This window comes from Xenopus laevis, chromosome 4S (assembly GCF_017654675.1).
Source record: "Xenopus laevis strain J_2021 chromosome 4S, Xenopus_laevis_v10.1, whole genome shotgun sequence".
Lineage (NCBI taxonomy): Eukaryota > Metazoa > Chordata > Amphibia > Anura > Pipidae > Xenopus > Xenopus laevis.
This window is the reverse complement of record NC_054378.1, coordinates 27,484,133-27,508,126: the sequence shown is the minus strand read 5'-3', so window position 1 is coordinate 27,508,126 and position 23,994 is coordinate 27,484,133. Positions and strand designations below refer to the sequence as shown.

The 23,994-nt window shown below is 42.3% G+C and overlaps 1 protein-coding gene and 1 long non-coding RNA gene across 2 annotated transcripts in view; one reads left to right on the top strand and one right to left on the bottom strand.

Annotated features, from left to right (window-relative positions):
* The first annotated feature begins 85 nt into the window (after positions 1–85).
* LOC108715353 (nuclear envelope phosphatase-regulatory subunit 1) overlaps positions 86–23,994 on the top strand; it is a 38,600-nt gene continuing 14,691 nt past the window's right edge. The window contains exons 1-3 of the mRNA XM_018260429.2: positions 86–250; positions 10,169–10,240; positions 15,860–15,933. Coding sequence (XP_018115918.1) covers positions 226–250; positions 10,169–10,240; positions 15,860–15,933 — 171 coding nt within the window. The 5' untranslated portion in view covers positions 86–225. The remainder of the gene's footprint in view (positions 251–10,168; positions 10,241–15,859; positions 15,934–23,994) is intronic.
* Positions 11,456–12,270, bottom strand: LOC121393208. The gene is made up of 2 exons (XR_005960853.1): positions 11,974–12,270; positions 11,456–11,798 (listed from the first exon to the last, which is right to left on the bottom strand). It is a non-coding gene; the product is annotated as an uncharacterized LOC121393208 (long non-coding RNA).

Below are 23,994 nucleotides of genomic sequence, written 5' to 3'. Positions count from 1 at the left end.
CAATGCGAAGATTACTCCGCTGAACTTTCAACCAATCAGCGGCCATGAACCTTCCGGTCCATTAGAAAGGCTGCTTGTTAAGACCAATAGTGGTAGGGTTTACATTTTTTTAAGGAAGCACTGGAATTAATACATGGTCTCGTCTCGTAATAGCTTGGTTTAAGACAATAGACTGCAGTGCTGCGAATAATTATATTGAGTTTGTCTGTGGTTACGGAAGCAGAAATGAACTCCTTAGAGCAGGCAGAAGGTTAGTTTGGGATTTGATTTACGTTGTTGTACTATATGAAGCCATAACATAAAATCTGTTAAGTCAAATATGACTTTTTATCTTGCTGATCGCAGATGTAAAAGGTTAAAAAAATTAGAAAAGGCTACCCTTACCCTGTTTAGTTACGAAGTGATACCATATCCTACATCTCTCACCTTGATTTCTGAGCTTGCCCACTCCCACACCTTGTGTCTCATTCCCTTCCCCTTTAGATTGTAAACTGTTTTGCACAGGACCTTTCTCACCTTTTGTACCAGTACTGGTTGTTATGTATGTAACTCTGTATGTTATATGTCTGTAATACATATGATTTCTTTGTATATGCACATTCATTTTAAAATGCTATGCAATATGTTCGGCGCTCTAAAAATATATGTTAATAATAATCAAGATGCAATACAGTTTTGCATTGATTCTGTGTGCTTGAACGGAATAAACATTTGTTTGTAACAGTGCAATTTGAAATATTATTTGTGGCAGGTGGTATATATTGATGGCACTGTCTTATCAAATAAAGCGAAAGTAGCGTGTGTGTTCTGCCTTAGTTCTTGGAGATGAACCTATGTATGGATGTACAATCATGAATATGATATATTAAAAAATCATGTACAAATCATTGTAATAGGGCACGGGAACAGCTATCTAAGCTCCATTAATTTATTATAAGCCTGAATACGTCTGTCTTCAATTTTTCTGTAATTGCTAAAGGAACAGTAACACCAGAAAATTAAAGTTTTTTAAAGTATAAAAATATAATATAGTGTTGCGCTGCACTGGTAGAAACTAGTGTGTTTGCTTCAGAAAGACTATTATAGTTTATATAAATAAGCTGCTGCATAGCCATGGGGGCAGCTATTCAAGTTGGAAAAAGGAGAAAAGGCAAAGGATACCCAGCAGATAACAGAAAAGCTCTGTAATATACAATGAGATTCTTCATAAGGTATCTGTTTTCTACTGTGTATCCTGTGCTTGAATGGCTGCCCCCATGGCTATACAGCAGCTATTTATTGTTTTTCTCAAGCAAACACACTAGTTTTACCAGTGCATGTTAACAGTACATTATATTATCATTTATTTACAACACTCTTTTTTTTTTTTTGATGTTACTTTAAAGTACACTGGTACACACTGCCTGATGGGCCAAACAGATGCAGTGAGGGACCACCTCTGGGGCCATTCCTATGTACAGCAGGAAGTGAAGAGCTGTGTCTGCCCTCCTCTTAGAGAACTGTATGCCTATACACATTTGGGTTCAACATGAGCACAGTAAATTCAAGTCGTCTGCCTATTCTTTTAATAAAGAAAATACATGTAGGTCATGACTTTTTTTTACCTGAATTAAGCATAGTTAGTTTGAATATATATATATATATATATATATAAGTGCTGTATAATAAAATCCCTAAGGCCACACAGGGTGTTTTGGGGAGATTTGGTCGCCTGGCGACTAATCGCCTCGTTTTTGCGGCGACCAATCTCACCAAACGTCTTCCCTGACTGTGCGCCGGCTAAAATGAAAAAACACCGGCGCTAATCACACGCAGCGGTTTGTTTTCCGAATCGCCGCATGTGATTGGAGATTGGTCGCCGCAAAAATGAGGCGATTAGTCGCCAGGCGACCAAATCTCCCCAAAACGCCCTGTGTGGCCTTACCCTTAGACTTTCAGATAAGAATAAGCTCTGTATAATTGACTGCTAATTTGAATAACAACCTTTGTTTTCACAGCTGCTCAAAAGCACCACAGACCTCAGGTTGGTTAGTGAAACTGCTTTCAGTCTCATGTTAAAGGAGAAGGAAAGGTTAAAAATCATTATTGCTTAAAACAGACATTCTGTTTAAAGGACCAGTAACGTCAAAAAAATGTTTAAAAAAATCGTTCGTATACATCAAAAAATAAACACCACCACAAATTAAACTTTTAAATAGCAAAGCCTTTATTAAAAAATAACTTGCTGAAACTCCACTTCCGCTTCTGTTCAGAAAAGGCGAAACGGCGACCAGACAGACATTCTGTTTAAAGGACCAGTAACGTCAAAAAAATGTTTAAAAAAATCGTTCGTATACATCAAAAAATAAACACCACCACAAATTAAACTTTTAAATAGCAAAGCCTTTATTAAAAAATAACTTGCTGAAACTCCACTTCCGCTTCTGTTCAGAAAAGGCGAAACGGCGACCATCCATCTTGCAGCAGTTGATTTCTTCTCCCTGGCTCTCTCTCCTGGCTGTGCTCGGTCTGGTGCGCTCTGCCGGCAAGAATGTCAGCCAGCTTCTTCTTCTCCTCCTCCACCACACTTTCCCCAACCACTAGAACTTTGCCACGGCCAGCATCCCAACTACAGCCGCCAACCTCCCCCACCTATAAGCATCTTTCAATCTTCCGGCGTGCCGGCCACGTGAGGTCAGATCGCGTGCAGTTTGCAACCCTCCAGCACATGGTTTTGTCCATCCCAGACATTCTGTTTAAAGGACCAGTAACGTCAAAAAAATGTTTAAAAAAATCGTTCGTATACATCAAAAAATAAACACCACCACAAATTAAACTTTTAAATAGCAAAGCCTTTATTAAAAAATAACTTGCTGAAACTCCACTTCCGCTTCTGTTCAGAAAAGGCGAAACGGCGACCATCCATCTTGCAGCAGTTGCAGGCTCTCTCTCCTGGCTGTGCTCGGTCTGGCGCGCTCTGCCGGCAAGAATGTCAGCCAGCTTCTTCTTCTCCTCCTCCACCACACTTTCCCCAACCACTAGAACTTTGCCACGGCCAGCATCCCAACTACAGCCGCCAACCTCCCCCACCTATAAGCATCTTTCAATCTTCCGGCGTGCCGGCCACGTGAGGTCAGATCGCGTGCAGTTTGCAACCCTCCAGCACATGGTTTTGTCCATCCCAGGCAGCTTTCCAGCCCTTGCTCATTCTCACGCCCTCTCTCTCTTTCTCTCCCCCTCTGTTTCTGGAGCAGCAGCAATTCGGCCGAGCAGTAACAGTTCTACTTGCTCTTGGGTAACCTGCTCAGCCCTGAAAACGGCGCCAGAAAACAAGCAGAGGTAAGAGTTTGACTGCGCAAGGGGGCGGCTTTGCAGCTGTATGCGTCTAATTCTGTGAGGTTGGATTGAATTAGCGGCTGAACGCGGCCCACGTGTGAGCCCAGACCAGCACCTCCCTACGTGGAACCCAGCATATGAGCCCAGTGCTATGGGTCCGAGCTACTCTGCCTTTTCTATAACTTTTTGCTGCGACTGGATTTGGGAACGTACCATTATTAGAAGTGTCATAGCGGCTTCGTGCTGTGTCAGTCTGACAATACATGCGCTAGACATAGGGCGGCCAGGAGAGAGAGTGAGGGAGAAGAAATCAACTGTTGCAGGATGGATGGTCGCCGTGTCGTCTTTTCTGAACAGAAGCGGAAGTGGAGTTTCAGTAAGTTATTTTTTTAATAAAGGCTTTGCTATTTAAAAGTTTAATTTGTGTTGGTGTTTATTTTTTGATGTATACTAACGAATTTTTTAAAAAAAGTTTTTGATGTTACTGGTCCTTTAAGCACCTACTGTGCAGAGCCCATGTCTCTGTCTTCAATTAGATGTAAACGTGCTGCCTGCATGATCCAAGTCACAGAGTTGGGTGACATAGTCAAAATCCTCTTCTGTTCCTCCCCTGCTGCCTCAGGCACTGAAGTGTCGTATTACAGGTTTTCAATGCGTGTATAATGTTTTATAACTAACTAACATGCGTCTGGGGTAGGGAATTTTTGCCACATGCGCATTACTGACAGAAGGCAGAGACACATCCTTTAGTGTCTCAGAGCGATCATGGTGTACAGTGTGAGGACTATTGAAGGGGACTGTTTGTAAGCCTTGCCTTTCCTTCTCCTTTAAAGGAACAATAAACATTTTTTAAGTAATATATAATGCAGTGTTGCTCTGTACTGGTAAAACTTCTGTGTTTGCTTTAGAAACACTAGTTATGTTTATATAAATAAGCTGTTGTATAGCTACATGATATGGTCATTACTTTAAAACACTTTCATTTTTTGGTGTTACTGTTCCTTTAAGTACAATAAATAAACCCATTGATATATTTAATTAAATAATAGGCAAAAGTATGTTAAATACAAGCTCTAGTCGATTGAACAAAGGGGTATAATGATAGTTTAAACAAAATAATCGGCTAACAGAACAGAGCAAAATACTTGTGCGCCACATTGATATGGTCCAGCAGTTTAGGATTATTGTGTATGTATGCATAACTTTATTTGTAATGCACTGTTAAAGGAGAAGGAAAGTCGTTTCACACTTGGGGGTGCCAAATGTTATGCACCCCCAACTGAATGTATTTATTTACCTGAAACCCCGGGCTGGTGCTCCTATCAGCAGAAAACTGCACGTGCCCGGGATTACATAGTTAAATCAGGTTGAAAAAAGACAAAGTCCCTGCTTACCTTCTCATAAGAAGAAATTACGTTAGTCTGGCAAGATCTATTACACATAAAACCATGCTGGCACAAACTCCTAGTATTGTTATTTGCTATAAAGTACAATATCTTATCCTTCCTCATGCCTTTGAAAAGTTTTCCTACTACTGACGTCAGACTAACTGGCCTTTAGTTTTGAGGCTGAGAAAGGGATCCAGAGTTCAATGAATCCTGAAAAATTAAGTAAAGAGGTTTGGCAATCACAGAGCTAAGTTCGCTAAGTACCATGGTGTAATGGAAACTGAAGTTTCTCACCCTCGTGATGGCCATGGCGTCCAAGATGGCGACGGCGTCCAAGATGGCGACGGCTTCCAAGATGGCGACTCCTTCCTCCCCCATGTGGATCCTGCTGGTCCCTGTGTGGTGACGTCGGCTGCCTCTCGCTCTCCGATTGGTCGCCGGCGACGGAATGGTCGCCGGCGTCAGAACGTGTGTCGGCGTCACGACGTTAGCGTCTTGGCGTCACGACGTTAGCGTCTTGGCGTCACGACGTTAGCGTCTTGGCGTCAGCGTCATGACGTCATCGCGTTCAAAATCTTGGCGCCAAAACTTGCCTATTTAAACCCCCTGGACATTGCAAACATTGCCCAAGTATAGGTTCATCTTCGTGATTCCTGGGTGTTATATTATTGACTGATTTCTTGTGTACCAACCTTGCCTGTTATTCGGATTGACCCTTTGCTGCCTGGATTGAACCCTTTGCCTGTACCTCGACTATTCTTCTGCCTGATCCCTTTGTACCACGAACTCGCTGACTACCAGCCTCCTCCTTGGTCCGCACTCCAACTGCGCCTTCGGGCATTATACTTGGGCCATGGACCCATCTGAGGAGGCTGCGGCTCAACCAGATTTCGGAAGAGCCTTTCGTGGGATTGCCTCACGCATGGAGGCCTATGAAGCTCAGCAGTCGCACTTTGGCCAAGCTCTTGAGGCCATTTTGGACAAATTGTCGGCTCTCACTCCTACGGCTCAGGTTCCTGCTTCAGCTCCGGCCACTATTCCAGTGGCGCCGTTCCATGTCTCCGAACCCCGGATTCCGGCACCTCCGCTCTTCAGTGGTGATTCTGAGGCTTGTAGAGGATTCATCAACCAGTGTGAGATCCAGTTAACTCTGCTACCTCATCAATACATCTCAGAGCGTGCCAAGGTGGGATACATCATTACCCGCTTGACCGGGAAAGCCGTGGAATGGGCATCACCGTTGTGGGAGAAAGAGGACCCCCTGATAGATGATTCGAAGGCCTTTATTCGTGAGCTACGCACAGTGTTCGATGCTTCGTTGGGGTTTCTTTTGTCAACAGAACTGTCTTCCAGTCCTTGGTCAAGGTATCCTCTGTTGTTTCTAATTCTTCAATTCCTCCTGTTTATCAAGATTTCTCCGATGTGTTCAACAAGAAATCTGCTGAAGTCCTGCCTCCCCACCGGCCCTATGATTGTCCCATTGAGCTTCTTCCTGGAACCATGCCTCCAAGAGGACGTACTTACCCGCTCTCCCCCTCTGAAACTGCGGCGATGAAAGAGTCCATCCAGGAAAATCTGTTTAGGGGCTTCATTCGTCCTTCTTCGTCTCCTGCAGGAGCAGGCTTCTTCTTCGTAGAAAAAAAAGATGGCAGTCTACGTCCCTGCATTGATTATCGCGGATTGAACAAGATTACAGTAAAAAAACGCTATCCGCTCCCCCTTATTTCCGAGTTATTTGACCAGCTCAAAGGTGCCAGCATTTTTACCAAGCTTGATCTTCGTGGAGCCTACAATCTCATTCGGATCAGAGAAGGGGACGAATGGAAAACCGCATTTAATACTCGTGATGGGCACTACGAGTATCTCGTGATGCCCTTTGGACTTTGTAACGCCCCTGCGGTTTTCCAAGAGCTGGTAAACGATGTCTCCGGGACTTACTTGGCATAAGTGTGGTCGTATACCTAGACGACATTCAAATTTTTTCTTCAAACCTTTCCGAGCATCGAATCCAGGTACGGGAAGTTTTATCTCGTTTAAGGAAAAATAATCTGTTTGCCAAGCTGGAAAAGTGTTCCTTCGAAGTTTCTTCTATTCCTTTTTTGGGGTACATTATTTCCCAACAAGGCTTCAAGATGGATCCGGCCAAAGTCTCAGCGATCCAGGATTGGCCCCTCCCCACCTGCACTAAAGCTATCCAGAGGTTTATTGGCTTTGCCAATTACTACAGACAGTTCATCAAAGGCTTCTCCTCCAAGATTTCCCCTATCCTGTCTCTCATTCGGAAGGGTGGGAAGCCCCAATGTTGGACTCCTCAGGCTTTAGAAGCTTTCAAGAACCTCAAAGACTCTTTTTCATCTGCTCCAATTCTTAGGCACCCAGAACCTCTTCTACCATTCTTCATTGAGGTGGATGCCTCCGACGTAGGGGCTGGTGCGGTGTTGTCCCAAAGGTCTTCTAATGATGGCAAACTTCATCCTTGTGCTTTCTTTTCTAAAAAGTTTTCTTCTTCTGAGCAGAACTATGATGTGGGAAACCGTGAGCTACTGGCAGTTAAACTAGCTCTTGAAGAGTGGAGACATCTGTTGGAAGGTTCTTCGGTGCCAGTATCTATCTTTACGGATCACAAGAACCTTGAATTCATCCAGTCCCTTAAACGCCTCAATCCCAGGCAAGCTAGATGGGCACTTTTCTTCTCCAAATTCAATTTCGTGATCACATTCCGCCCGGGGTCCAGAAACAAGAAAGCTGACGCTCTTTCCAGAAGCTTCATTCCCGAGGATTCGTGTTCTGAAGACCCTGAACCCATTGTGCCTCCTGTTAAAATTATTGCTGCCTTATTCCCCACCATGGCCTCTCAGTTATTGTCCGCACAGTCCTCTGCTCCTGACAGTACTCCTTTGGGAGTTGCTTTTGTTCCTCCAGATCTCCGTCATTCTATCCTTGCTCAGTCTCATAATTCCAGACAAGCCGGCCATCCTGGTATCAAGAAAACTACTGAACTCCTGTCTCGCCTAGTGTGGTGGCCTTCTCTCCGAAAGGATGTCAAGGATTTTGTCTCCTCCTGTTCTGTTTGTGCAGCTTCCAAGTCTGGCCACTCTCCTCCCAAAGGATTACTTCTACCTTTACCCATTCCCTCTCGTCCATGGACTCACTTTGCGATGGATTTCATTGTGGATCTGCCTGTTTCCCTCGGTCATACTGTTATCTGGGTCGTGGTTGACCGATTCAGCAAGATGGCCCATTTGATTCCCCTGCGAAAGCTACCTTCTGCTCAGGAACTCTCCAAATTATTCATTCAGCATATCTTTCGCCTTCACGGATTCCCGGCTGAAGTGGTGTTGGACAGAGGTTCCCAATTCGTTTCCAAATTTTGGAGATCGTTATGCAAGGCACTTCATATCTCTCTCCAGTTTTCCTCTGCCTATCACCCTCAATCTAATGGAGCTGCCGAGAGAGTCAACCAAGCATTGGAGCAATTTCTTCGTTGCCATGTCTCTTTGTGCCAAGACGACTGGGCAGACCTTCTTCCTTGGGCAGAATTTGCTCACAACAATGCTATGCATGCTTCTTCTGAAAAGTCTCCGTTCTTTTGTGTCTATGGTCAGAATCCTCTAGCTTTTCCGCAAGATCTTCTTCTCACAAACGTCCCTGCTGCCAATGATCAGGCCGCTCATATGCTTGCTATCTGGGTTGCCACTAAAGCTAATTTGGAGAAGAGTTCTCTGTCTCAGAAGAAATTCGCGGACAAGAGAAGAATTTCTTCCCCACAATATTGCCTCGGTGATAAGGTTTGGCTTTCTACACGGAACATTCATCTTAAAGTTCCTACTCCTAAACTCGGTCCCAAGTTCATCGGTCCTTTCCCCATTATAGAAATCATCAATCCCGTGGCAGTTCGTCTTCAGCTTTCCCCCGAGATGCGGATTCCCAATGTCTTCCATGTATCTCTTCTCAAACCGGCAAAAGATTCTTCTTCTTCTTCCTCGTCTTCTCCTACTCCTGTTCTTATTGATGGACACCAAGAATTTGAAGTCAAAAGAATTCTGGACTCTCGAATTTCCAGGGGTAGGTTACAGTATTTAATCGAATGGAAGGGGTTTGGTCTAGAGGAATGCTCCTGGGTGAAGGACTCTGACGTCCATGCTCCTCTTCTTATTCGAAGATTCCACAAGCAATTTCCTTCCAGTCCCGGTTTTGGTGGTCCTGAGGCCCCCCCCTAAGGAAGGGGGTACTGTAATGGAAACTGAAGTTTCTCACCCTCGTGATGGCCATGGCGTCCAAGATGGCGACGGCGTCCAAGATGGCGACTCCTTCCTCCCCCATGTGGATCCTGCTGGTCCCTGTGTGATGACGTCGGCTGCCTCTCGCTCTCCGATTGGTCGCCGGCGACGGAATGGTCGCCGGCGTCAGAACGTGCGTCGGCGTCACGACGTTAGCGTCTTGACGCCGGCGTCAGCGTCATGACGTCATCGCGTTCAAAATCTTGGCGCCAAAACTTGCCTATTTAAACCCCCTGGACATTGCAAACATTGCCCAAGTATAGGTTCATCTTCGTGATTCCTGGGTGTTATATTATTGACTGATTTCTTGTGTACCAACCTTGCCTGTTATTCGGATTGACCCTTTGCTGCCTGGATTGAACCCTTTGCCTGTACCTCGACTATTCTTCTGCCTGATCCCTTTGTACCACGAACTCGCTGACTACCAGCCTCCTCCTTGGTCCGCACTCCAACTGCGCCTTCGGGCCCTTACACATGGGAAGAATACTATCTGGCCGGGACCATTGTTTTTCTTAACATGTTCTAGTGTCTCTTGGATTTCTTCATGTGTGAATCATGCATCATTAGTTGTATTACTAGAATTGGGACTATTAATAAGGAAACCTTCATTAGCTGGTTCCTCATTTGTGTAGACATTAAAATGAAAAGCCGAACTTAAACTAAAAAGACGGTTATTTCATTCTACTGCGCATGAAATATGAAGAAAGAAGAAGCAGGAAGAGGATCGCTTCGTGGTGCTCGCTGGAATAACCCCGGGTTTCAGGTAAGTAAATACATTCACTTGGGGGTGCCTAACATTTGGCACCCCCAAGTGGGAAACAACTTTCCTTCTCCATTAAGGAATACAGCTCTGTACAATGCATAAAAGTACAATATATAAAAGTACGCAATAGATATACACAGGACACAGAGCTTAAGTGCTATGTGGTAAGAGACAGTGGGGAGGAGGTCCCTGCCCTGTAGAGCTTACAGTCTACATTACATTAGACTGCATTGTGTGTGGTTAAAGGGGCAGTAGTTTAAATACTTGAAAAAGTTATCCTTTGCTGTATGTTGTCTGACTTAAGCAAGTTCTGATTACTAAAAGTGTCTTAAGTTTTAAGGATATTAAAACATATGTGAGTAAAAATTTTTTATATTGTTACATTTCAGGTTTATTAACTTTTTTTGTGTTTGTGTTTCAAGATCTAAAAGCGTTTGAAAGAAGACTTACTGAATACGTTTCATGTTTACAGCCTGCTACAGGACGTTGGAGAAGTAAGCTATTTATATAAAAAAAAAAATCCCACAGTTGGCATTCTAAATTCATTTTTACTAAGTTTATGTCCAGATTTATAAGCAGTAGCTATGTGTAGTCTTCCAGCTCAGCCCTCCAAATTTATATATTATTGTTATAATGCACGTTATTGTCAAGTGGCTTAGAAAACCATACGTATTTAAGTTTTTGTTTGCAGAATAAAAAACAAGGGTACTCTCATTCAGAATTAGTATTAAGTATTACTACTGAGCAAATACAGTTATTTTTTACAAGCATGCATTGTGTTACTAGAAAAAATACATTGTTTTTAATGTTCTTAATGTACTCAGCAAGCAGATACTTATGGGCTTATTTATCAAAAATTAATTGGTGAGGTTTTCTCTGCTTCGAATAAACTCTCAATGTAAAAAAAAAACTTGAATGAATGTTTGCTCATTTATGAAAAATCCAAATGTAAAAAAACCTCGAGTTAATACAGTTGTGAAAAAAAAAATATATATGTGTGTGTGTATATATATATATATATATATCTATATATATCTGGGGGAATAGACGGCACACCAAGGACAATTCAACAGCAAAATAAGCTTGAAAACATTGTGTAGGTTTATTAGACCAACGTTTCAGTTCCTCACAGGAACTTTCGTCAATTGGAATGATACAATCGACGCAGGGACCAGCACACTCTAGTAAAGGTGAATTAAAGTGTTTTTATTTGTAACACAGCATTGTCCAACGTTTCGGTCCCACCGTTTTCGGACCTTTATCAAGGATGATGTGCTCTGAGTGAACAATAGTTGAAATACCCTCCCCCTCTTGTGAATGTTGGCGCCCTCATGACATCATCAGTCCTTTTACAGTTGTTTGTTTCCACAAATAAAGTTCATTCATTGTCATTCCCATTTCCACCATCGGTGTCAGTGTTGTGCTCCAGTGCCAAGTCTTTCATGTGTATATATAGTGGATAATGTACCCCCTACTGTAGTTTATAAAGATATTATAAGTCACCGAGGAGTTATGTGACCATATAAAAGCACGAGGCCGCAGGCCGAGTGCTTTTATACAGGTCACATAACTCCGAGGTGACTTCTGATATCTTGATAAATTTAAGTAGGGGGTACATTATGCATTATAATCTACAGTTTTTGCATGTCTTACATCCTGGCTTTCATGTATGGTCTATAAATGCTACACTGTGTTTTGTGTCTATTAACCCTGTTTGTTTCCCCTGTGTGTGTTCACCTTATTTAATGTTGTTTTTTTTGTGCTTGCCTGTACTCCCTTGTTTGTTCCTTTTATTTGTATTCCATTTGATTTTGTTTAGCTTTTTTTTGTTTTACCTGCCTTGGGTGAGATGATCAGCTCTGCCTTAAACGGAGCATGAGGAAAAGCAACACGAGTGAGACTGTGGACACGGAGGATGGGAGGGGCAGCTGAACATGAGAGGGAGAGAGAGATTTTGCCATGGTGGGAGGGGGAGCAAGAGACTGTGAGGAGGAGAATGAGCTATAGGCATAGGACAACGCATGCAGCAAAGGTATTTGTGCGCAGCATGTCCTAAAATGCGTTCCATACAGGCGCTAGTGTTGGGCTGCTGTACACCTGCTGCTCCCTGGAGTGTTCTGCTGAAATACATACCGGGTAACGCTGCTTAGGTGCGGAGCTACATTTGCCCTTTTGAAAGAACGTAGATCGCTTTAAATGTGCTGTAGCAATGGGTGCGCAGCATGACCTAAAATGCATTCCGTAGGAGAGGCATTATGAGTGGGCGGAGCGAAAGAGGAAACCGGAGACGGAGGAGCTGGGAGAGAGAGAGAGAGACCTGAAAGTAAAGTAAGAGCAACGATAGTTGAGAGAGACAGAAGCAGCGCTCCTGTAAAGTAAGAGAGTTATGTGTGGAAGACAGGTGGGAGGGGGTTACGAGTGGAGAGAACGCTGCAGGGAGAGAGCAGCAGCTGCAAGTGCTGTCACTTTAAGCTTATAAACGGCGCGTTCTGACGCCAGAACGCGCCGTTTATAGGGATATAATTTACAGTCTGGTCCCATAGGGAAATGACCAGACTGTAGATTATATGCACATACAAGTATACTTTGTTCTTGATTAGTAACAAAAAAGATGGAAACATGTTACTTAAAGATATTGGAGAACAATCACACTGTAATCAGATACTTTGTATAAACCCTTCCTGTGGAACAAGAAGTACAAATCAATATATATAGTTGTTAACTTAAAACATCCTCGGGTTAAAAAGCAATTTAACTGCAGTAGCCCATTCAGTCCCCTGGGCATGACACAATCAAGTTTGTGTATCCAAAAAGCTTCTCGTCTCAACAATATATTATCAAGGTCACCACCCCTGGGCGGTTTAGGTACATGATCGATTGGCATACACTTGAATGTAGATGGATCATGCCTCGCTTCTTTCCAGTGTTTCGCTACAGGTTGTTGTGCTATATCCTGTTTGTTTGCATCAACCTTTCTGTCAGTGTCTAGAGCTGCTCTAATGCTTGCTCTATGCATATTAATCCTCTCTTTCAATTGCCTGAAGCTTTTACCACAGTAAATCAGGCCACATGGGCATTTGATGACATATATTACCATTGTGGAAGTGCACGTTAACCTGTGTTTGATTTCATATCTTTTGACCGTCCTGGGATGTCTGAACTCCTTGCCCACTATTAGAGTATTGCACACTACACAACCTGTGCACTTGTACACACCTGGACAAGAGGATAGAAAATGCTGGACCCTAGGTTGCGCATATTTTCCTACTGGGTCGGCAGGGCTTAAGTGTTGTTTAAGATTGGTATTCCTTGAGAAACTGAATTTTGGTTTGTTGGGGGTCTTTGGGGTTAGTGCTTCACCTTTGGCCACTATTTCCCAATGTTTAAGTACTGCTTCTTTAGTAAATCTACTTAGAGGGTTGTACTTACTCACATAATATATGTCGTGTCCTATAGCTGCTTGTGGTTATGCAGGGTTGTAGTAGCATATCAAGGTACTGTGCTAGCTTCTCATTCTGGGACCCAGTGGACGATATTATTGGTCTCCCCGGGGGTCTCTCAGGGTTTTTATGTATTTTTGGGAGCGTGTACATGACTGGCAGTACAGGGTTTTTGGGAATTCGGTAACTTGCCAATTCTTTGGTCAACCATCCGTGTGTTACACCCATATTAATTAATCCTGTGAGTTCCCCTTTAAACTTTTCTGTGGGATCATATGTGAGCTTCCCGTATTGGTTGGTGTCTGATAACTGGGATAAAACTTCCATTTTATAATATAATATAGTCCATAATGACCACAGCCCCACCCTTGTCCGCATTTCTTATAATGATGTCCCTATTGTCCTTCAGGCTTTTCATTGCTTCTTTTTCATCAGGGGTTAAATTTCCTCTCCACCTGTGTAACCCGTGTGTTGCCTTAGAGGTATTGTCATTAAGTAAACGGTGGAAAATTCTTATGGAGGCACTGTGACTTAGGGGGTCATATGTGCTTTTAGGTTTAAGTGCCCGTTCATATGGATCCCCTGCCCCTTTTGTGGCCAAACTGTTAACCCCTTCAGCCCCTTGAATTAATTCACTGGCTTCCATTTTGTCCCCAGCAAACTTTTCTCTCAATTTGAGCTGGCGTGTAAATTTAAAATTGTCTACATTTTCAAAAGGGTGATTACTCACCGTTGGGACGAAGCTTAGACCTTTGTGCAGCAGTCATTTCTCAGAGGCTGTAAGGCTGTGTGAGGAGCGATTGAATATCATTTCCTCCTGTTTTACTGCCTGTCCGTATTCTGCGATCTTGTGCGTGCCATAGTGTTTGCGCCCGCCCCTGCCGGTGGTTTTCCAGGGTCTTTGGTGGCCGGGGCTCCCCCTAAAAAAGACTATACAGATATTGGAGATGAAGCAGAGGGTGTCGGGTCTGATGCGGCTGTTCCTCCTGTAGTGATGAACTTGCGGTTGCTGTTCGATCCTTCACTGCTGGACTGGTATCCCAGTGGTCTTTGCGGTTGGTGTGTCACTGTTCTTCTCTTAAGGGGAACGCCTCCTTGTAACCAGCGGTATACTCAGGACTATTTGTTGTCCTGGTTCACTCTCAATCTTTTAGAATTTTTGAATGCAAGTATGTCTGCCTTATATTTTGCTACCTGCTCCTGTAGCCTGGCTTGCCAGTTAATTTCTTTGTCTGCAATTATGACCGGTCTGTGTGTGGTCTCATAGGCTTCCAGATCACTCCTCAGCTGTCTCAGTTCAGGGCCCACTTCCTCTGTCACTAGTAGGATCAGATCCAAAGAACATCGGTCCAGGATCTGGCACCACCGTTTACAAAACTCAGGGTTTGCTCTCCCGATGGTAGGTGTGTTGGTTATGCGGAATCCCCTTGGGATCTTGTGTTTACGATTATAATCTGACAGAGAGATGCCATGGAGGTGCAGTTCCACCTCTTTCTTTTTCAGGCGTAGTAATTCATAGTATGCTTCTTTGGCACCAAGATTACCAAACAACTGAAAAAGGACTGATGACGTCACAAGGGCGCCAAAATTCACAAGAGGGGGAGGGTATTTAAATTATTGTTCACTCAGAGCACATCATCCTTGATAAAAGTCCCCAGGTGGGACCAAAATGTTGGACAATGCTGTGTTACAAACAGTGCTTGAATTGGGATCAAAAAGTGGAGGGATGGTATGTGCGGTGTGCGTAGCACACCGTGGAATTTTTTAGCCACGCCCATCATTATAATAAGCCACACCCACCAATACTTTCTTGTTTCGGCCAATTTAAAAAACTTTTTACTATTTCCATGTTTATTAACAACAGCAAGCAACAGGTCACATTAACACTAACCTGGAAAACATTTTATAATCAATGCCTTTATTTTTTACATACATCCCTTTTTGGTTTAAATGTGACATGTTGATTGCTGTTGGACTGTGTTAGATTGGCAACTCAAATACTGATCCATTATGCTAGTAGTCACTGTAGAAAATGATCAACTTTAACACCAGAAATGCTAGCAACCACAATAGAAAATGGATGTAATTAACCCAAGAAATGCCAATAATCACTTTAATCACTAGGCATGCCAGAGCTCACTGCAGTATATAACAAATAGAGGCATTAAGCCCTGACATGACAGAAGTATATGATGCTGAGTAGACACTAATAGGTAAAAAAACTGGCATCCAAGAACAGTATCATATGACAGATAGATGGGATTTATGCCTCCCAGGGCAATGTTAAGTCCTCTTCTTTCTTTTTTTTAATTAACAGTCCCTCCTCCCACCCGTCTGCCTGCTCTGGAGTCTCTAAAAAAAAGCTCCGGTATTTTGAACAATAGCATCCCGCCTGACGGGATGCTTTTTAGTGAAAAAAAAGAAGTAGCGGAATCCCGTCCCGCCGCATCCCGCCCAAATTCCAGCACTGGTTACAAATAAAAACACTGTAATTCACCTTTACTAGAGTGTGCTGGTCCCTGCATCGGTTATATATATGTGTGTGTATGTGTATATATATATATATATATATATATATATATATATTATATATATATATATATATATATAACTTAATTTAATTAACTTCATTTTAATTATAGTCAAATTTTAACTGTAATCTTTCACTACCAGTGATACTTATAGTGGTCTCTGTTTGCACTGCCACGGGGGCATGGAATTGGCTAATCGATCCAGAGACCCAAAAGGTAAGATAATTATCTTCCACATTTTCATGTTTCATTTGAATTTCCTGAGTGCTATAAAAGATGTGTTAGTAGAAATTTGAAGGTAACTATTTTTAATTATTTGAGAGGTCTGTCTAATGTCAAGCTGGTGTGTGCTGGTAAAAAAAAGTATGTCCATATTTGATACTTTTAATCCAGTGGAATGTATAGTTTTATAATTGATGTTTTTATGTACTGATTTTCTGTTTCATTTTATAGGCAAGAAACAAAATTTGCAGTAACGCAAGAAAAATAGTATAGAAAAGATAGTTTGGACACATTTCTTTGGTCCCTGACATATATTTTCACAGAGAAAAGTTTTCTAAAGATGGTTATTATAAGACTTAAATGACATATAAACCCCCCACAAAAAAGTCGGTTAATATTTTGGCTGCAGCATCCATGTAATCACTTAAGTTTCTGATTCCTTCTCCTCTGCCACTTCCTCAGTAATTTCCTTTGGCAGTTGGCTACTGAGCATGCTTAGTTCTTCTCTTAGATTAATAAATGCACCCTGTAATTTAGCAGCCAATGAAGACATGACATTGCTGGTTCTCATAGAAACTCTGCTCTATCTGTCTGCGCCTATTTTTTTCTCCTAACCTCTTCTACTGAGCTCGGTATAACCATTAAAGTCATTAATCCCAGCAGTACTTTTTATCCAAGTAAGTTCAGTCTGTGTAACATAGTAAAATAGGTTTAAAAAACCGACAATCCCACAGGAATAATTATGAATGTACCTTTGTTTGTACTGCCGTTACCCCAATGGATACAAACTTTACAATGCTACCCAGAAACGTAACTAGAGGGGGGCGGGCCCTGGCACGGGACGTGCAGCCGGGCCCCGGCCCCCCTCCGTACACCTGGAAACGGCCTCTGAACTGAAGAACTCAGTGGTGCGCGAGATGCAGGGGGGCCCTGAGGGGGTGTGGACCCTGACCCACTCGCACCACCAGGCTCCCCCGGTAGTTACGCCTCTGATGCTACCTGTTATTGTTGGTTAAAAAATTTCTTTTTATTTGCATCTTTGCATTTGCATCTATTCTTTCTACATTTTTCTTTTTAATGACATTATTTATACTCCACATTATGTAGATAACAAATTACATAGAATTAACAATATGATGTTCAGTCCCATTAAGGGTATAAGTGGCTTGGATATTTTTAAATTCCAGGTGCCTGACTTTACATTTATCCACATTGAATCTCATCCGCCGATTAGCTGCCCAGATTGCCAGTTTATCAAGATCCTGTTGCAAGGTAGAGGATGTACCATTAATAACCACCCTCTGTACCCGATCCTGTAGCCAGTTTCCTGTCCATGTACAAACGACTTCATTAAGCCAAACAGACCTTAGTTTAGAAAGCAGTCATTTGTGGCGCACGGTATAAAAAGTTTTGGCAAAATCCAAATAGATCAAATCTACTGCCACCCCTCTGTCCAGCAATCAAATTTGTCTGACATGACCTTTCCTTCATAAAGCCATGCTGATTGCTTCTCTTAATGCCATTTGCTAGGACAACAATTTGAATGTGATCCCGTACAAGCCTTGGAATAATTTGTCCACCATAGATATCAAATTTACTGGCCTATAATTGCCAGGCTGAGATCCTAATGCCTTTTTAAATATTGGAATGACATCAGCTTTCCTTCAATCCATAGGCACCATACCAGATGAAAGCGAATCTGAGAAAATCAGAAATAGAGGTGCTAAAACTGAGCTAAGCTCAGAATCCGGTGGTGTATGCTATCTGACCCTGGCAAATTCTTCACATTTATTTTTAGTAAAGCTTTATGAACCATATCCTAAATAAGCCACTTAACTAGACTGAGCTGAGCCAACAGTGCAGCTATGAGGTGGGCCTGGGAACTCTGACTTCTCTATTGTGTACACTGAAGAAAATAACTGATTTAGCACATTTTCCTTTTTTGTATCTTCTACAACCATACTAATACCATTATTTAAATGAGCAACACTCTCTTTTTACTATTAATATACTTGAAAAACTTTTTGGGGTTAGTCTTGGCCTCTGCCACAATGCGCTCCTCATTTCCTATCTTTGCCTTCCGGATTGTGGTTTTACAACATTTATTATAGTGTTTATATTCATTAAATGTAGTTTCTGTCTCTACAGACTTGTAGTTTTTAAATGCCTTTCTCTTCTCTCCTATTAACTTCTTTACTTCTATATTAAGCCACACAGGGTGATTCTTGGTGATTCTAAATAGAGTAATGATTTAATATAATATTAAATGACAACCACTTCTGTTCTGTGTTTTTAGCTGAAAACATACTACCCCCAATCTATGCTCAGAAGGGAAGTGCTTTGAGCACTAAAATAAGCTTTACTGAAATGAAGGGTTTTTGTTGTCCCAGTGTATATTTGTTTTTTGCACCAATCATTAAATATCACATTATGGTCACTATTACCCAGGGATTCAATTACTTGCACATTAGCTATACATTCTGGGTCATTAAAGATCACTAGATCCAGAATAGCATTTTTCTGGTTGGCTCCTCAACAATTTTTTAAATTTACAAACTTGTTCCCATTAACTGTCCTGGCTGTACTTTTGCTCCAGTCAATATCTGGGTAATTAAAATAACCCATTAGCATTGCTTACCCCAAATTAGCAGCCTTTTCTATTTGCATCAGGATCTTAGCCTCCTCCTCCTCGCTTACATTAGGGGGATCTATAGCATACTCCTACAATTTAAGGTGGCCATACACGGGCAGATAAAGCTGCCGATATCGGTCGTTTGGACCGATTTGACAGCTTATCTGCCCGTGTATGGGGGCTTCCGACGGGTCTTCCCGATCGATATCTGGCCACGATATCGATCGGGAAGGTTGGATTTTTACCCGACCGACCCGTTGGAGCCGTACCATACGGCCGAACGTTCGAATTACCCCGATATAGCCATGCAGTTTAGTGGCATATCGGGGAAAGATCCGCTTGTTTGGCGATGTCGCCAAACGAGCGGATCTTGGAGTCTATGGCCACCCTAATTTGCTGGACTCTTTACAATCAATGAAGAGCTCCACCCATAAGACTTCAGCCCCCTCGTTTTCTAACATTACCTCATCCTTTATATAAGCTTCTAAAACCTGCCTAACAAACAGACAAACCACTCCTCCTTTTCTATTGCCTCTGTCCCTCCAAAACAAAGTATAGCCGCTGATGTTAACTGCTCAGTCATGCGACTCATTCATCCATGTTTTGGGCACACCAATTACATCATATTTTTCCTCCAGCGCCAGCACCTCCAGCTCTATCATTTTACCAGTCACTGCAGGCCCGGACTGGCAATCTTTGGGTTCAGGGAAATTCTACAGGGGCTGCTGTAAGGTCCCATAGACAGTCACTATTTGTGGGTTTGTGGAGGATAATGTGGGCCTTTGTGTACTTGGAATGCCAGGGCCTATTATGACTCAGTTCAGACCTGCCAGTCAGACTCCTTGCATTTGCAAACATACATTTAATACTGGTACCATAATTAACATATGACATGTTGTCCTCCCTGTCCTTAAAGGAGAAGGAAAGGTTAATATACATGTTGGCTTAAATCAGAGGCTTTCTGTTTTAGCATTTACTGCACTGAGCGGATCAAGGCTGTCTCTTTTCTCTGTACTGCCTGCACAAGCTGAGTCTCCTGGTCGGGTGATGTCACTTAAATTCTTTAGCATTCTCTCTCTGCTGCCTCTGGCACAGAAGAGTCACATTCTACAGTCTGCGCATCTTCCTAATTATAATATCCCTTCCCTCAGTGCCTCCGATCTATTTGCATGTTCTTCTGCTTCCCAGTCTAGCCCGCCCACCAGCCAACTGGAATACACGCCTCTCGTCTCCATGACAACGCTCAAGGCTGCCGGCTAGCAGATGGGGGAGGGAACAGGAGCGAGTAGAAACACTGTCAGCTGTGTATGGTCAGGAGCGCTGCACATGACTATTTGGAGCTCAATATATTTTGGTGCACAGTGTAATACTGTGAAACTTACTCCTGATTTCTTTTAAAACTATAATGATGGAAATGCTGCAGACCGGGAGCACTGACTTCCCTGCTCTGCATGCATAATGGCATGTTAATGAGGAGGAGAGCCTGGGGTCAGGAATTTGGCACATGCGCAGTAATCCACTTACTAACTAAAATGGCGGCAGTGTCTCCTCCTCAGCAATGGGGAATGAGCAAGTTCAAGTTATAAATAAAATATAAAAGTATTTTTTTTAAAAAACCTAGCGATTGAGGAGGGCTATAGAAGGGCTACACAAGGGGACCATAAGTATGTTTTGTCTTTCCTTCTCCTTTAACATTACCCCCAACTAGGGTTGCCACCCTACCGGTATTTTACCGGCCCAGCCGGTAAAACACCTACCAAGGCCAGGCGATATTACAAATTAACCAGCAATGTAGCTGCCGGTAAATTTGTAATACCCTTAAAAAGACTACTCGGCCTGCCCACAATCCCCTGTAAACTTAGATTTTTCCTCTGTTTTTCTCCTGGCCGCGCTGTGGCCCCGCCCCTTTACGTTACAACCCGCCACCTTTGATGTCACACCCCACCCCTTTTTGTACCCGCCCCCCACCAGCCGGTAAAAAAGTTAGCAAAAGGTGGCACCTACCCCCAACCAAGGTTCCTCCTCTGTTTTCCCTTCCTTTGCCCATTATCTCATCTAACTTTTCTTCTACGTAATCCTTTACTGAACCCTTTAGCTATCATCTCTCCCAAAGCAGCTACACCATCATCATTTAGGTGCAACTCATTCCTGGCAAAGACCCTCTAACTGATTGATAAATCAGCCAAGTTCTCCAAAACCCCAAATTCTTCCGCCTTACACCAATCTCTCAGCCACGCATTAATCTCCCTAAGCTCCCACTGTTTTCTTAACGTTGCTCGTGGCACAGATAAGTCCTTGCCCTCAACTTTACACCTAGTTTTTTTTAAAAATCATTTTTGAGGACATCACCCGCTCTAACTTTGTCATTGGTACCTATATTTACCAAGCCTGCTTGGTCTTCCCAAACCCCTGTGTAAGCCTGCATTTTACATTGCATGGACTTGGCCCATGTGCTGTTTGCGGATAGAAATGTCACTGATGACTTGTCAGAGGAAAAAATGGTCCCCGGATGAAAGCTGCTATTTGTTTTAGAACTTATAGCAGGATGGCACACTATACCCCCAGAAATCATAGGATTGCACACTGACTATTTCATGTATAAATACCCCCAGAACTCCTAGTAGGATGGTAACTATTACCCACAGACTCATAGGAGATTTGACAGAGGCAATTTCATGTATAAAGTCCTAACCAGTATTTTTCCTGCATGGGAGTGGGGATCTGGGAAGCAGCCAGCCACGGAGCCCCCAATTTGCTTTCAGCCATGTTTTTTCAGAGCCCAGCCAGCTTTAAAGGAACGGTAACACCAAAAGATGAAAGTGTATTAAAGTAATGAAAATATCATGTACTCTTGTCCTGCGCTGGTAAAACTGATCTGTTTGCTTCAGAAACAGGACTGTAGTTCGTCAAGTCAAGTGGATTTTATTGTCATTTCAGCCATATACAGTATAGACGGTGCATAGTAGAAATGAAATGGCGCTCCTCCAGAACCCCCCCGACAACCACTCTAGTACACGGTCATGCTGGGCAAAGTTGACATAAATTCAGTTCCTTATGAATATATTCAGTTCAGTCCTTGGGAGTTGAGATAACTGATGGCTTGTGGAAATAGACTTTTTCGCATTCTGGAAGTCAGCGCTCGAATACTGCGGTATCTTTTCATATAAACAAGCCGGAAATTGAAAAAAGACTATATGGCACAGGTTAAATATTGGATAATAGATAACACCATTATGTTCTACAGAGCTTATCTGCTATCTGCTGTGTAACCTAAGCCTTTTCTTCTTTGAATGGCTGCCCCCATTGCTACACAGCAGCTTATTTGTATAAACAATAGTTGTGTTTACCAATGTAAAGCAACACTGCATTATATATTTTTATTACTTTAAATTATACATTTTTTTGATGTTACTATTCCTTTAAGAAAATTCTTTCCTGTCCCTCATGAACAGCAGCCAGTGTGTGGGCAGGAAATGTGAATTACTGTCAGGGACTCCAGACTCTAATTTGATCACTACAACTCTTGGCTCTTCTTGTTTGTGCCCCCTGCTTGCTCTCCAGGAGACAGCCTGGAGACAGGAAGATCGCAGAAAGTAGGTCTCACATTGAAGATGCAATTGTGATTGGAGCCAGGCAGCATCTGCCATTGTGGAAAGGTCCAGCTTGTCCTTGCTACTTCTATTGTGTGGTGCCCCCATGGGCAAGGGGTTCGATTGGTCTATTCAGCCTAAGGCCGGCCCTGTAAATATTAATCTGCTGCCAATTGCTAAAAGGCTTTTATTGCTAAAAGTTATATTTCTGTAGACATGGGATATGATTTTGTATCAGACATAGTAAAATTAGTAGTAATTCTGGATGAATATTTTCCTAAAAGATTTGTGAGGCAAAATGAAATACATCCATAAACTGCCATGTTGCAATTCTTTCCTAAATTTATAACTTATATAGAAATTGGTGATTTTTTTTTTTAAAAAATGACTTCAGAGCTTCCAATCTACAGCATCATATCCCCCACACATCATTAGGTACCAATGTAAAACATCCTACTCCACTGAACAGTTTGATACCCAATATGTATTGATTTACCTAAGTATGTGGCATATAGGGGCCCCAAAATATAGACACCCCATTTGAGCTATCAGTTCTGTAATTCCAGATACTGCAAAATCAAAACATTTATATAGTTGGGGGGGGAGTAAAGGCAGAAAAAAGTACATTCACCCTAGAAAACCATATATTTTCGCAAACTACACATTCCCCCAAATCCAAATTGGGTATTTACTCCAAAACACCAAGCCGCAAACCTTTCCTAAATTTGTCAATTTTGGTGACATTTCCAAAAATCACCTCAAAACTTCCACCCTGCAGCATCTTAGTTCCCACATACTATTAGGTATCAAGATAAATCATCCCAAATATGAAAGCATGGGGTCCACTGAACAGTTTGATACCCGATGTACATAGGTTTATTGAAGTAAATGGCTTGTAAAGACCCCAGAATCTACCTTTTGCTTAGTTATTTGATGGCTACACTAATTTATAAACAATGCCAATTTTATGTGGGATAAAAGGTACAAAAATTATCATATACCAATTTTATTTGGAAAAAACACATTCTGATGAATCCAAAATGGTTAATTTTGTCTTTTTACTCCAAACTACTCAACTGCAAAGCTACGCTAAAGGCATTGGTTTTTATGACATTTCTGCAAATCGCCTAAAAATATTGCAAGTGGCCAAATTTATCATACCCCGTTTCTTACATACAATTGGAAAACACCCTAAATATTGTTGTCAAGGGTCTACTGAATAGTTTGATACCAAATGTGCATAGATATACCAAAGTAGCTGGTATGTGCGGACCCCAAATAATATTGCATATGAATATTCTCGCGCTGCCGATTCACCTTCTGTGAACAAAGACCCTTGATTGCCTATTATGTGCCACAAGTCCACTTTACAGCACAAAAAAAAACCCAAACCGTATATTTTTGTAAAGTACACATTCTGATGAATCCAAAATAAGTAATTATGTCTTTCTACTCCAAACTACCATACTGCAAAGCTACGATAAAGGCAGCGGCTTTTATGACATTTCTGAAATTCGCCTAAAACTATTGCAATTGGCTGCATTTATCTCACCCAATTTCTTACATACAATTATAAAACACACACAATAAATATTGATGCGGAGGGTCTACTGAACAGTTTGATGCCCAATATTCATAGATATACCAAAGCAGCTGGAATGTGCGAACCCCAAATAAAAAGTGCATATGAATTTTCTCGGCTGCCAATTCGGCTTCTGTGAGCAAAGCACCTGACTGCTATTATAATTAGGTCAATCAATAAAATAACAAAAGAACTGATCTGATTGCGTGGTCAACGGTCAGAATAGTCAATAGTCACAATGTGAAATCAGC